Genomic DNA, 14,351 nt, shown 5'->3' with positions numbered 1-14,351 from the left:
TTAAGCTAAAAGCACAAGCAAAGACACTCCTTTAGCTCGAATAAACGCTTAGCAAGCGTCTTGTTTATGATGGCATTCGTTTACGCAATTCATACCCATCGACTCGTGGGATGCTGTTGGGATCCACAAGAACAGTTCCTCCTTGGCAAAACTGTTCCTGTTTGGGTTTTTTATTTCATTTGCGTTGATTTGTGGGACATGCGTATAGAATTAAGCTCGTACTTGCTCGTTATTTCCCCTGTTTACAAGAGCTATGTTTAATGATACTTGTAATGGTAGCGGATTATACATGCGGTTACGCATTTATTATATCCCACTTGCGATTTATTATATCCGGTTGGGATTTATAGCGTAGCCATTATGTCGGAAATGTTAGCTATAAATAACAATTTTCTTTCGGAACCATACAAGACTTATATATAGGTCTAAATAACGCCAGAACAAACACAATCAATGGTAAGTAACAATATATTTTACAAACGGCGCCCCGAAGACCATAACATAGATTCACTTGAAGAAACCGGACGCACTTGGAAATTATACTCTGGCTTACTTATGCCTGGATTTGTTTCTATAACTACGAATAAATACGAATATATTGCGAACTAACAAGAACATCCTCCCGTCTAAGATCCTCTTCTGGCTAATTTCCCCCCTTGGAATAAAAGCGCTGGTTCTTCAGCAATTCACTCAATTCACATTTGGTTTGTTCTAAGCTTGGAGGATCTCGCCTTTGAAAACTTGCAGGTACGTTTATGCGTTGTTTGTAGCATGCGCGCGCAGCTAAGAACTGTCTCTGGTTCAGAAGGGAACGAGTTAGGACTAAATTATTTTAAATCATTTTAAATTTATCCCCTAAATGATTGCCCAAAACTGCATGACTTACTATTTCTATGAAGTGCGTGTCATCACCTAAAGACCTATTTAGAATACACGATAAGTTGTATGCAATTATATATCATTCTGACGAATGCAAAAGAGGGCCTATGCCACATCTTCATTCAATTTGGCTCAGGGATTAAAGTGTCGTTTGTACGTTTGTACGTGTGTTCACACGTTCACATACGCCAGGGTACGAATCGCGTACTACAAATCGCATTGTGTAAACGGGCCTTAACTTTATACTAAAATAGGCCCATATTGTCACTGTTTGCTTCCACCAGGAACAAATTGTACAGCTCTTTGCTGTAAATATATATGTGAAAGTTTGTGTCAAAACCAAAAACAGTATAGTGCTCACTCTTCCGTGCATCAAATCCTGTTATTATAATTGTTAAGTGACCAGAACCATGAAAGGATACCTGACCATTTTTACCGTTTTGCTTGCTGTGGCCTCGTTATTGTTGGTCGATGCCGCACCTCAAGCTGAAGGTTAGTAAAAATATGTTCATGGCCACATTGGCGTGCTCTAAACAGTTAATTTCTCTGTTCACTCCAGACAATGACAATAGAGCTTCCATTCCAAGCATTTGCTATTTGCGAACGAAATTGATGAAATGATGATGTATCTATATATCTTTACTATTATTTACGTAATTAAATCTTATTCCCTCAATGCTTACGATTTTGCCCTGCATGCGCATGAAATGTACTTCAGACCAGTTTTGTGCTGCAGTGCCAGTGGGTTTAGACTCAACCTAACAGGAGCTCCCTAATTAATACATGACTAAAATTTTTCTCATTTTTTTAAGTACACTCGAGAGCGAAACGCGGTTTCAAATCGTATTTTGAGAATTACCTGGATGAAATGGCGACAAGCGCTTGTGTTGCGATGGGAAACTCTGGAAGTCTGTACTTCGCAGTTCGTCGAACTTGTAGTTCATCTAACACACAAAATTGTCATAGTCTGTGTACTTCGCATCAAGTCAGAAAGGAAGCCCAAATCTGGAATCCTAACAAGTAAGAAACGCCGAGAACCAATTAATACAAACAAAGGGCAGGGGCTAGTGGCCTTGCTCGGTCTTCCAGTTCCGGCGTCGCTGTATGAAAAATAGAAATGACCACGAAAATGAATCATTTAACATCATCAGCTTTTTGCTTTCGAGTATACATCATTATTTTATCTGAAGTTCTAAATAATTTAGTCACCCTAGAGAAATAATTTGATATTTAGCAATAAAAATCGATCGACAGTTGTACTCCTCCCGACCAATCAGCACCAAGAAATTTTATCATGCTACTAATTATTGTATATTTTTTCGCTAAATTTCTAGGCTGCTTAATACAAAATGTGTGGAATCACTTCATGTCTACAAGGGCCGTCCATCGTTGGCTGACAATAAGAACGCTGACACAGATGTAAATAAAGTTGGCTTAGCAATTTACCGTTACCATTCTTGCCATTCAAGCAGTTGTGGTCCCAATTACTGTTGCTGTTCAGGGCCGTACGAAGGCTAAAAAAATTTGAACAATTTCATTCCGTTTAAATCGCAGATGTTTAATTTGTAATGAGAATCATGAGAAAAAATCGTTTTGTCGAAAATTATATTTTGTGATTGTATAATTCCTATATTATGTACTTCCTATATATGTAAAACCTATGTACTTCCAAATATATAATCCCTCGGGCTCAAAAGATTGTGGATTTGTGGTCAACAAACGTTTGGATTCTCGTGGGTTTTCGTCGCTATGAATGAATCCAAAAGCTAATTCATTATGATACGTATATACAGGGGCAAACACCAAATAAAAAAAATAGACAACTACCATCTCAAGGATTATAAACTACGAGTCGTTCCTATTTTACTGACTGTTTTTGTGTTCTTCTGATAACCTTTTCCCAGTATTTGCATAATTTTATTTGATTCCATATCTTTCATTTTGATTAAAGTTTACGAAAGGGATTGATGCAACATTTCCCCTTATTAACTCACTTAATATATGAATAGATTAATTAAATTAATTAGATTAATTAAATTAGTGAGTCCTGTACTATTTTTTGTACATAACACAATTTCCCCTTGTGAAATAAGGGTAGAATTATGCTGAAGGGTATATGTGTTAATTAACGTGTGTGCATGTCATTTTAGGACAAAATTAAACACACAATAATGAATAAAGATTCGCGAGAAAAATCTTTTATTTCTTAGGTTACACAATTTCTTAGGTTACAACATTTAGCATGCTTTGCACTGTTCGAGAATTCAACATAATCAGTGAAGTAATATAGTTTGGGCACTCTTTGACCATTAAATATATAGTAATTTACGATGTGATTGTATTTAAACTTCGTAACTTGTAAATACAATTGATAAGTGAGTATATTTTATATATAGTGTAGAACCCTTAAGGTATCATCGATCTACCTGAATTGAACCGTTTTTAGTTTTCCTCCTGGATTTTTTAACCGTATGATAGTAAGTTCGAAATGTAATATGTTTGTAATATTACTCTTTTCAACTTGTAATTCAGCTTATGCTGCAAGAAGTTTTAAATAAATCTCAATAATAATAATAATTACAACTATAAGATGGAATATGAACCAAGCTTTATATAATAACGTTAAAATTCAAGCAATTTCATTGGTCGAGAGCCATGATCTATAAGAGGACAGGCGTATGGAATGACGTCACAGAATATTCGCCACTTTTTTAGTTCTTATCACAAATACGTCATACCGTGTATCTATAAATTAACAGGCAACGGTTCAATCATTATTTATTTGTTAAATAGTGCATGCATGATTGATGATTTGATTATTGTAATGATTATAAATTCTTTACTAGGTTCACCTTCAAGCGATTTCGAGTTAGCTGGTCTTGGAAAACACGACGACTTAAGACTTTTTTTGAAAGCTCGTCCTGGAAAATTTCTCGTTGACTGTCATTACACTGATTTTTTTGGGTATAGTTTATTTCAATTTGTAATATATAAAGAACTAATACTAATAAAATTATGCACGTCTCTTAAAAAATCGCACTATCCTTCATATCGCAAAATTAACCGAAAAGATATGTCCGCTATATATATAACAAGTGTATTGATAAACATATAATATATATATATACAGTCGTTATTATTAAGGTTGTCCATGGCAATATATATATAGTATTATACACAAATATATAAATATCAATTGCGCGACCATTAAACATCGGTTATTTCGTTCACTTTTTTCTTTTTCTTTATTAATATAAATATTTAATATATATGCATTTAAGTATTTATACTGATATATTTCCAGGTGACAACCTGAATGAAAACGACTGTATATATATGTTCTCATTTGCAACTTTTGATTTAAGCGACAAAAATTTCTGACAAAAATTTCTGAAAAGAGCATACTAAATTAACTTTTAGTAAAATTGCCAGGTTTGGCTGCAAAACTTGTAAAGTGTATGGAATACATATATATATATATAGCCATTCAAAGTAAGCAAATATTGTATACTTTTGTGTATTACGGCAGACGTGTATATAACTAAATTAATTACACACTTTTCAAGGTAATGCAAATTTGCAATTCAATTTTCCGGTCAGATTCAAAAATTTGTTCAGTTATTCCATCAAATTTGTACTTGCTATTTTTTAAGCTACCCCATGATTTTCTCTCAATTCAGCCCTAACCCAGAGATATTCAATGGTCGGTCTCTTAGCTACATGTCGCTTTGTATCGTTCACATAGTTATTATTTCTTGCATATTTCGAAAACGATGCACACATGCAGTTTTATCTATCCTTTTTTCTTGTAGATATAATGGATCCCCGATGATGAACAGTTATTTAAAGCGGGTCTAATTTGGTGTCGTTGAAGGGCAAATTGGACATCCAAATGATCCAATTATTGAACATGAAGTGAATTATTGAATAAAATATGCTGAGCATACCAGACTCTTTGAAGTTCTGTTTACTCACTGAGCTATATAATAATTGCTGGAGGACCGGCTCCTCCCATTTCAGTAACTTTGAAGCAAAAAACATGGCGGACTTCGCCCTTCTGCGCAACCGCAGAAGCTCTGCTGACGCCACTTGGTTCCTTTTGACCATGGTATTAACCACTGACCAGGCTCAATTATGAGCCCGCTACAGCAGTATTCCCCACTGGTTTTTGGGAATAACAATTCCCCCCCCCTGGTTTTTATATATTATTTTGCCGTGAAATCTTTTTTGTTTTTGAAATGTTTTTTGGTTGTTTTTTTTTTATATTTTTCGCACTGACACACAATAAAGTTTTATTTTAAGATGAATACAAGTCATACACGCTGTTTTTGCCAGTGCGGGAACAAATATATATTAAAATATGGAAAAATGTGGACAAACTAAAGATTTTAATACTGACAAGAACTGACAGGTTTATTATTTTATTTTCGTAATATATTTTTGTTATTTATACATTCCAATATGAAAGTTTACAAATGTTTGAATGTTTTGGCACTATCCTCGCATATTTTGAAGACAACTAGGAATATATGGGCAACAATTTGACTTTTCTAAACCCTGCATAAACTGATAAATTGCACAGGAAGTATGTAATCAGTATTCAGTATGTGATGTTGTCTTCAAGACTTTATATCTATGCACAATCCAAAATCCAAAGAAACAGTGGCCAAAGCTCAGGCAAATGCTAGGCAGATGACTAATACTAAGTGCAGCAATATAGTTTCAACCAAGAATCATATTTGCATGATATACTTTTCATTCAAGTCATCAACTTGTACCTTAATAAACCTTAATAGGCTTTAAAAGTTTTCAGCAATCTCTAATTTCATCCCTGGACCCCTGGTCATAGTAAAGAAATAGAGATTACTTCATGGTTGGCGAGTGCGTACGATTTTTATGCACGAGTTGTGAAGGATCGCAATACGAACGAGTGAGCGCAGCGAACGAGTGAGTTTGCGATCCTTCGCAACGAGTGCATAATAAAAATCGTACAAACGAGCCAACCATGAAGTAATTTATTTATTAAATGTGTATAGAGATCAATTTGACAGCGACATGCTTTTAATATACAAAAACACAGCGAGCAACAAAATCGAAACTTTATCCATCAAAACATATTTATTACCGTTCAGTTTCTTTGTAATTTTGTTCAATAGTCAATAGAAGTTAGATATTCTTTCCGAAAGATTTGAGAATGTGCTGAATCTAAAAATATCTTGAATATGAGAATTATGTTTTGAATTTCACTCCTATATTTCGACGCCATCTTGAAAGAAAATGTAAACAAATTGCCGCCAAAATAACATACAACAATTTTTCACGTGTGAAGAATATCGTACGTCCAATCAAAAGCCGTGTATGGCATTTTTTCACACGTGAAAAACATCGTACGTCCAATCAAATTGCATGGAATTTATTTACACAGTGAAATACGATTTTTATTTCATCATTCTGCTGTGCATAAATCTCTATACACATATAATAATAACATTTATCCCTCCATAGGCTCCACTGATTAGCCTAATGAATACAACCCCTTTGGAGGTTGATACCATAAACAGAAAATTACAAAAGTTGTTGCAGATTTGACACACTGCTCAGTCAATGCATGTTTATATTTATTTCATTAATTAATAAATATGACAAATGGTATAAAAACACCAGCCAACAACAAAATCAGATAACATGGAAATGAAAAATAACAATGCACAGTCATAAAATGCATGAGCAAACTTCATCCTAAAAAATAAAAATAGAGATATGATAAAGATTTATTCACAAAGTGCAAGAAGCTAAAAAATAAATAAAAAGCCGTGATAATTGATCATTTCACTTTGGATTTGACAAGGTGAACAAGATAATATATTAACTAGGCTTTAACAGTGCTCACTATCAGAGGTTGGAATTAATTTACACTGTTTACAGCATCTTATTATTTTGTATCAGCACCCTCAGATCATGTTAATTGATGTTGGGTGGGATCAATAGAAGAGTGACTATAGTAGACTCACTGGGCCTGGGGGAATGGTTTACCTATTAACATTGATGTTTGCTACAGGTTTGCTATCATGAAAACAACATAGACCAAACTCAAAAGATTGACACTGCCAGGAATTTAATTTTTTCCCCACACAATTGCATTGACAGCACTGTAATGTTCCAAAAGGCGAAAATACGGTATCTTTGCTGTTTGTACCACACGTTTTGATGGATTTATTGTCTCAGAGGCTTTGGTAATCAGTTTATACTATAGTCCAACTCGAAAGGCCAAAAACGAAATTGTTTACAGTAAAAAAGTTGAAAAACGGCTTATACCGCAGTTACCTGGATGTTATAAAATAAGAGCACTGACTGAGATAATTCACCCTACCGATAAGTGAATTAAGCCATTCACAACGTCAGACGCGGAGCACGAAGCTACGTGTCCTTTCCATTTGTTGAACAGGTAAAAAGAGAAACACTTTTATCCATTTTATATGAAAAACAAAAAATATATAAGGAAAGCTGAAAATATTTTCATAAAAATTGGGAGGGTGATGGACCCAGTTTTTCACCTTGTATCGCGGTATGTCAGTGGTAACTACCATGAGCAAAAGGAATCAAGTGGCGTCAGCAAACGCCGAAATCCGCCATGTTTTTTGCTTCACTTTCTGGCAAAGAACCGGTCCTCCAGGAATTATTATATAGCTCAGTGTGTTTACTGCTGTGAAAGAGAATTAAAATACGTATAACAGATCGCTAGGCGAAGTTAGCCTGTCAATTGTCACCAATTGATCGCTCTAGAACAAACACAATAATTATTTTGCACATATTATATAATTAGACGGTTACATCCAATCAGTGGCGTAACTATAGAACGATAATTGGGGGGGGGGGTGAATATTCATATATCCAGTTCTGCCCTACGGATTTTTTTTGTAATTGCAATAGCTTACAATAGAAATCCGTCGGGCAGAACTGAATATATAAATATTCTTCCCCCCCAATTATCTTTCTAGTTACGCCCCTAAAATCCAATGCTGCCAAAACACTTACAGGATTTCAAGAGAGTCCTTTTGAAATTGAAACAAGACGCCTGTTCTGGCTTTAACTCCGGCGCACGTGCCAGTCTTTAATATAAAGCTTCTGAACATAAACAATACAGTTCATATTCGCATTTAGATGCCTTGCGAGTTGCGAACCTATAAATGTTCGATTGCGAAATTTAGAAGCACATCGTACTTTAATTAAAAAGTATAGAAGTTCAATTGTTCAAAAATGTAAATAAACCGCATGATACATTCGCTTTGTCTTACACTTTGCTTTTGGAATAGGCGCTTATGTATAGTTATATTAAATCTTCAATCCTGTGCAAACTACGACGTGTCAACGCGCCCATACACGACCACTTCATCTTGTTAAACGGCGAAATAGCAGCGATATTATTAAAATAGGACCAGAATCTACATGTATTAAATGTCTTAAATATATTCTTACCCCAATTCAATCTAAACTTAATCGAACAGCATGAAAACAACGGTTTATTTGTTCCTCTTGGAGGAATTGCCGTATCATGCGAGCGAAATCGAATCGCGCATCGGAAAATTAGCCAAAGCTGTACACTACAACTCTTGGGAGATAAGACTGGGACGTAGATAAATACGGTTACATACACATTTCAAATACTAGAATGGTTCGCGCCATTTCAGACTTGCGACGACGAAAAATAATAAAAAAAAAACCAAAAACAAAACAAAACCGAGGCGAATTTTCAACTCCGTCGCTGACGCCGGAGTAATTACGCGTAATCACCTGTAAATATAGAAGATCGCAACTTTAAAGTGACCTTGATAATCTTTTACCGTCGCGCATTACGCGCTGCGAAACAGGAAATGTCTATATTTTATCATTTCTATGTTAACATTATGTCAAACGAACTTGTACTAAGTCATTTACACAAGAAAAGCACCAAAAGTCTGCAATTATACGCGGGAAGGCCTTGGTATCCGAGGTATAATAGTATAATTGCATCCTATGTTTAGTGCGTGTTATTGACGATCACGTCCAGTCACTTGAAGTCATCGGATGCACTTTGAAATTATTGGTTTATGTCTTGCTTTTTTTCTCTTTTAATTCTTTGAAATAAGCTAACAACAACATCCTCCCGTGTTGTTGAACTTAATCAACTTAATCAAATTATTAATTCAGTTATTGGACCTGTTTCAGGGACTATCATATCACATGCATATTATATATCAAGGGAAGATACGATTAGTAGTTACTAAATTAGGAACTAATTTAATAGTTAGGATCCTCGCTTGAAGCTAACTTGTGCTGTGCAGTGGCTATACCATGCGATCTTCTGCTTTCACTTATAAACTTTCTCCGGCAAAATCACAAGCAAAAATTCTCCTTTAGCTCGAGGTACGCGCTTAGCAAGCATCTTGTTATCAGTATGGATATCAAGTATTTTACTGGAAGATGAGTCTCCGGAAATGAGCCCCTTTACAGCTTTACCATATATGCCACTTATTGCCTAATTACTATTTCTCATTTGTTGAGGGTTCTTAGTAGCTAACATCCCCTGGCATGAAATTTCCTCTGCTAAACTCTTGTTTACCACTAAAATTTGACATATGGACCAGCAAGGGTCTTTGCATGGGTTTTTGTCGTAGAACTGAGTTGTAAATCATTATCATTACTCATAGACATCAGAGGTGGTATAACGCCTGTATTCTAGAAGCGTCCACTGAATCTCTCATTCAAACTTAGACAGTTAGTTATTTCCACTCTACTATAAGTCTATATAGGAGCATAATTTTCACAGTGTTTTACATTAAATCTTTTAATTGATTAAACAATAACTTTCACGTCAATCAATAACAACAGAATTTCTAAGCAACATGCTCATTCTCAAAGAGTATATGAATGCGAGTAAGCTTAATTTATGAACACAGCGTAATTCACCGGATATCGATAATTTACAACCCTGGGGCCGGTTGTATCAAGCCCGTTTAGCTTAAACGGTGGTTAAGTTCAAAATAGAAAGCAAGTCTATCGCTTCAGTTATTCTACAAGCAAACTAAATGTTTTTAACCCTAATACAAAGATACTGTTTACAACTACATATTCAGTGCATAATATTCAAGTTGACTCATTCAAGAGAGATCTAAGAGTGTTATTTAATTTTGACTTATCCACCGTTTAAGCTAAACGGGCTTGATACAACCGGCCCCTGGTGACCGTGGTGACAGTTGGGTGACGTTTCGCTCTGTAATCTATTTCAGATTCCTAACATATATTTGTGCAATTGAGCACACCTTGCGGTGCAGTCAAACACACGTTGGTGTGTAATTCTACACACCTGTTTTTTGTGTGTGGGTGGCGAAAAAAAGCCAATCTGTATGATTGAGTATAACTTAAAAACTAGAAGGCCTGTTACACTGAAATAACTTCCTTTAGATTCGTGAATGTCGAGCTTAAAAATTGGTATGTACCATGTGAATTTGCATACAGTATTCCCCGAGATATCGGCGTTTTTTGAAGTACGTATCTTTGAAGAGTATACAAAAATTAGTCAAAAATGGTATAACAAATAAGAAAAGATATTAATGAGCGTTTTCAACTTTTTCATCATATGATTTCTTGAGCATTGTTAACCTTAGCTGGCATATTCTGTGCAAACCCGAACTCGCTGTGGTATCGTTAAGCGAGGCATATTAATAAAAGAACAAGCAGAATTCATGCGAAATTGTTTGTTAAATTTGCGCGCTTCCGAACCAATTTTATCTCCCATGGGACATGAAATATTTGGAACAAAGTCAAAACCAAAATAGTCAATTTTTGTTTTAACGCTTTTCAACAAATCATAACACAGACTTATCCATCTGTCAAATGTCTCTATTTAAACTTCATTGAAACAGACGAGTACGTGCGATAAAATACTAGGATTTGTCAACTCACAACTTTAATATGCCATTTTTAGCTAACTTTTTACACTTTTGAGTTTTGGAAATGCATACTTAAATTGAACCGTGATATCTCAGTCAAAACTGCATGAAAAACCTCACGCTATATATCAAAATTTAATTTAAACATCAGAGAATATAAAAAACATAATATAATGTAATAACTCTTTTAAGTTATATACTCAATCAAACAGGTTAATGTTTTTAAACTTTCCCTCATATGACTCATTATATTCATATTAAATTAAAATTTGGGGAAAAACATGCATGTTGTGAGAGTTATAAAGCACAAAAGAATATTGTTAGTTAAGGCCTTGTTTTACATCGTATACTATTTAATATCTATTTCTATTGCATCATTTGCATGTTAGAGTCTCTTTAAATGATAATCGAATCGATCGCCCCGGAACAAACACAATATTTCGCACATAATATATATAATTAAGCTAAAAGCACAAGCAAAACACTCCTTTAGCTCGAATAAACGCTTAGCAAGCGTCTTGTTTATGATGGCATTCGTTTACGCAATTCATACCCATCGACTCGTGGGATGTTGTTGGGATCCACAAGAACAGTTCCTCCTTGGCAAAACTGTTCCTGTTTGGGTTTTTTATTTCATTTGCGTTGATTTGTGGGACATGCGTATAGAATTAAGCTCGTACTTGCTCGTTATTTCCCCTGTTTACAAGAGCTATGTTTAATGATACTTGTAATGGTAGCGGATTATACATGCGGTTACGCATTTATTATATCCCACTTGCGATTTATTATATCCGGTTGGGATTTATAGCGTAGCCATTATGTCGGAAATGTTAGCTATAAATAACAATTTTCTTTCGGAACCATACAAGACTTATATATAGGTCTAAATAACGCCAGAACAAACACAATCAATGGTAAGTAACAATATATTTTACAAACGGCGCCCCGAAGACCATAACATAGATTCACTTGAAGAAACCGGACGCACTTGGAAATTATACTCTGGCTTACTTATGCCTGGATTTGTTTCTATAACTACGAATAAATACGAATATATTGCGAACTAACAAGAACATCCTCCCGTCTAAGATCCTCTTCTGGCTAATTTCCCCCCTTGGAATAAAAGCGCTGGTTCTTCAGCAATTCACTCAATTCACATTTGGTTTGTTCTAAGCTTGGAGGATCTCGCCTTTGAAAACTTGCAGGTACGTTTATGCGTTGTTTGTAGCATGCGCGCGCAGCTAGAACTGTCTCTGGTTCAGAAGGGAACGAGTTAGGACTAAATTATTTTAAATCATTTTAAATTTATCCCCTAAATGATTGCCCAAAACTGCATGACTTACTATTTCTATGAAGTGCGTGTCATCACCTAAAGACCTATTTAGAATACACGATAAGTTGTATGCAATTATATATCATTCTGACGAATGCAAAAGAGGGCCTATGCCACATCTTCATTCAATTTGGCTCAGGGATTAAAAGTGTCGTTTGTACGTTTGTACGTTTGTACCTGTGTTCACACGTTCACATACGCCAGGGTACGAATCGCGTACTACAAATCGCATTGTGTAAACGGGCCTTAACTTTATACTAAAATAGGCCCATATTGTCACTGCATGTTTGCTTCCACAAGGAACAAATTGTACAGCTCTTTGCTGTAAATATATATGTGAAAATTTGTGTCAAAACCAAAAACAGTATAGTGCTCACTCTTCCATGCATCAAATCCTGTTATTATAATTGTTAAGTGACCAGAACCATGAAAGGATACCTGGCCATTTTTGCCGTTTCGCTTGCTGTGGCCTCGTTATTGTTGGTGGATGCCGCACCTCAAGCTGAAGGTTAGTAAAAATATATTCATGGCCACATTGGCGTGCTCTAAACAGTTAATTTCTCTGTTCACTCCAGACAATGACAATAGAGCTTCCATTCCAAGCATTTGCTATTTGGGAACGAAATTAATGAAATGATGATGTATCTATCTTTACTATTATTTATACATAATTAAATCTTATCCCTCAATGCTTATACGACTTTGCCCTGCATGCGCATGAAATGTACTTCAGACCAGTTTTGTACTGCAGTGCCAGTGGGTTTAGACTCAACCTAACTGGGACTCCCTAATTAATACATAACTAAAATTTTTCTCATTTTTTTAAGTACACTCGAGAGCGAAACGCGGTTTCAAATCGTATTTTGAGAATTACCTGGATGAAATGGCGACAAGCGCTTGTGTTGCGATGGGAAGCACTGGAAGTCTGTACTTCGCAGTTCGTCGAACTTGTACTTCATCTAACACACAAAATTGTCATAGTCTGTGTACTTCGCATCAAGTCAGAAAGGAAGCCCAAATCTGGAATCCTAACAAGTAAGAAACGCCGAGAACCAATGAATACAAACAAAGGGCAGGGGCTAGTGGCCTTGCTCGGTCTTCCAGTTCCGGCGTCGCTGTATGAAAAATAGAAATGACCGACGAAAATGAATCATTTAACATCATCAGCTTTTTGCTTTCGAGTATACATCATTATTTTATCTGAAGTTCTAAATAATTTAGTCACCCTAGAGAAATAATTTGATATTTAGCAATAAAAATCGATCGACAGCTGTACTCCTCTCGACCAATCAGCACCAGGAAATTTTATCATGCTACTAATTATTATATATTTTTTCGCTAAATTTCTAGGCTGCTTAATTCAAAATGTGTGGAATCACTTCATGTCTACAAAGGCCGTCCATCGTTGGCAGACAATAAGAACGCTGACACAGATGTGAATAAAGTTGGCTTAGCAATTTACCGTTACCATTCTTGCCATTCAAGCAGTTGTGGTCCCAATTACTGTTGCTGTTCAGGGCCGTACGAAGGCTAAAAAAATTTGAACAATTTCATTCCGTTTAAATCGCAGATGTTTAATTTGTAATGAGAATCATGAGAAAAAATCGTTTTGTCGAAAATTATATTTTGTGATTGTGTAATTCCTATATTATGTACTTCCTATATATGTAAAACCTATGTACTTCCAAATATATAATCCCTCGGGCTCAAAAGATTGTAGATTTGTGGTCAACAAACGTTTGAATTCTCGTGGGTTGTCGTCGCTATGAATGAATCCAAAAGCTAATTCATTATGATACGTATATACAGGGGCAAACACGAAATAAAAAAAATAGACAACTACCATCTCAAGGATTATAAACTACGAGTCGTTCCTATTTCACCGACTGTTTTTGTTTTCTTCTGATAATCTTTTCCCAGTGTTTGCATAATTTTATTTGATTCCATATCTTTCATTTTTATTAAAGTTTACGAAAGGGATTGATGCAACATTTCCCCTTTTTAACTCACTTAATATATGAATAGATTAATTAAATTAGTGCGTCCTGTACTATTTTTTGTACATATATAACACAATTTCCCCTTGTGAAATAAGGGTAGAATTATGCTGAAGGGTATATGTGTTAATTAACGTGTGTGCATGTCATTTTAGGACAAAATTAAACACACAATAATGAATAAAGATTCGCGAGAAAAATCTTTTATTTCTT

The 14,351-nt window shown here is 35.3% G+C and overlaps 2 protein-coding genes across 2 annotated transcripts; both read left to right on the top strand.

Annotated features, from left to right (window-relative positions):
- Positions 1-206: 206 nt before the first annotated feature.
- LOC114527123 lies at positions 207-2,561 on the top strand. The gene is made up of 4 exons (XM_028548746.1): positions 207-747; positions 1,279-1,371; positions 1,692-1,899; positions 2,214-2,561. Exons 2-4 carry the CDS (start codon positions 1,290-1,292, stop codon positions 2,395-2,397), a joined length of 474 nt encoding a protein of 157 aa, XP_028404547.1. The 5' UTR covers positions 207-747; positions 1,279-1,289; the 3' UTR covers positions 2,398-2,561.
- Positions 2,562-11,372: 8,811 nt separating this feature from the next.
- Positions 11,373-13,843, top strand: LOC114527920. Its single transcript, XM_028549632.1, has 4 exons — positions 11,373-12,013; positions 12,557-12,649; positions 12,969-13,176; positions 13,492-13,843. The coding sequence occupies exons 2-4, from the start codon at positions 12,568-12,570 to the stop codon at positions 13,673-13,675; spliced, it is 474 nt and encodes a 157-aa protein (XP_028405433.1). The 5' UTR covers positions 11,373-12,013; positions 12,557-12,567; the 3' UTR covers positions 13,676-13,843.
- Positions 13,844-14,351: the final 508 nt, after the last annotated feature.

This window comes from Dendronephthya gigantea, unplaced genomic scaffold (genome assembly GCF_004324835.1).
Source record: "Dendronephthya gigantea isolate DGI-Jeju-01 unplaced genomic scaffold, DenGig_1.0 000001F, whole genome shotgun sequence".
Lineage (NCBI taxonomy): Eukaryota > Metazoa > Cnidaria > Anthozoa > Malacalcyonacea > Nephtheidae > Dendronephthya > Dendronephthya gigantea.
This window is presented reverse-complemented; position numbering and strand designations above follow the sequence as displayed.

What these genes read in the sequence shown, in the direction of transcription:
- LOC114527123 (XM_028548746.1), top strand. Translation starts at nt 1,290, where the DNA reads ATGAAAGGATACCTGACCATTTTTACCGTTTTGCTTGCTGTGGCCTCG. An exon ending in TGCCGCACCTCAAGCTGAAG is followed by an intron (nt 1,372 to 1,691) that starts GTTAGTAAAAAT and finishes CATTTTTTTAAG; the next exon opens with TACACTCGAGAGCGAAACGC. An exon ending in CAAATCTGGAATCCTAACAA is followed by an intron (nt 1,900 to 2,213) that starts GTAAGAAACGCC and finishes CTAAATTTCTAG; the next exon opens with GCTGCTTAATACAAAATGTG.
- LOC114527920 (XM_028549632.1), top strand. Translation starts at nt 12,568, where the DNA reads ATGAAAGGATACCTGGCCATTTTTGCCGTTTCGCTTGCTGTGGCCTCG. An exon ending in TGCCGCACCTCAAGCTGAAG is followed by an intron (nt 12,650 to 12,968) that starts GTTAGTAAAAAT and finishes CATTTTTTTAAG; the next exon opens with TACACTCGAGAGCGAAACGC. An exon ending in CAAATCTGGAATCCTAACAA is followed by an intron (nt 13,177 to 13,491) that starts GTAAGAAACGCC and finishes CTAAATTTCTAG; the next exon opens with GCTGCTTAATTCAAAATGTG.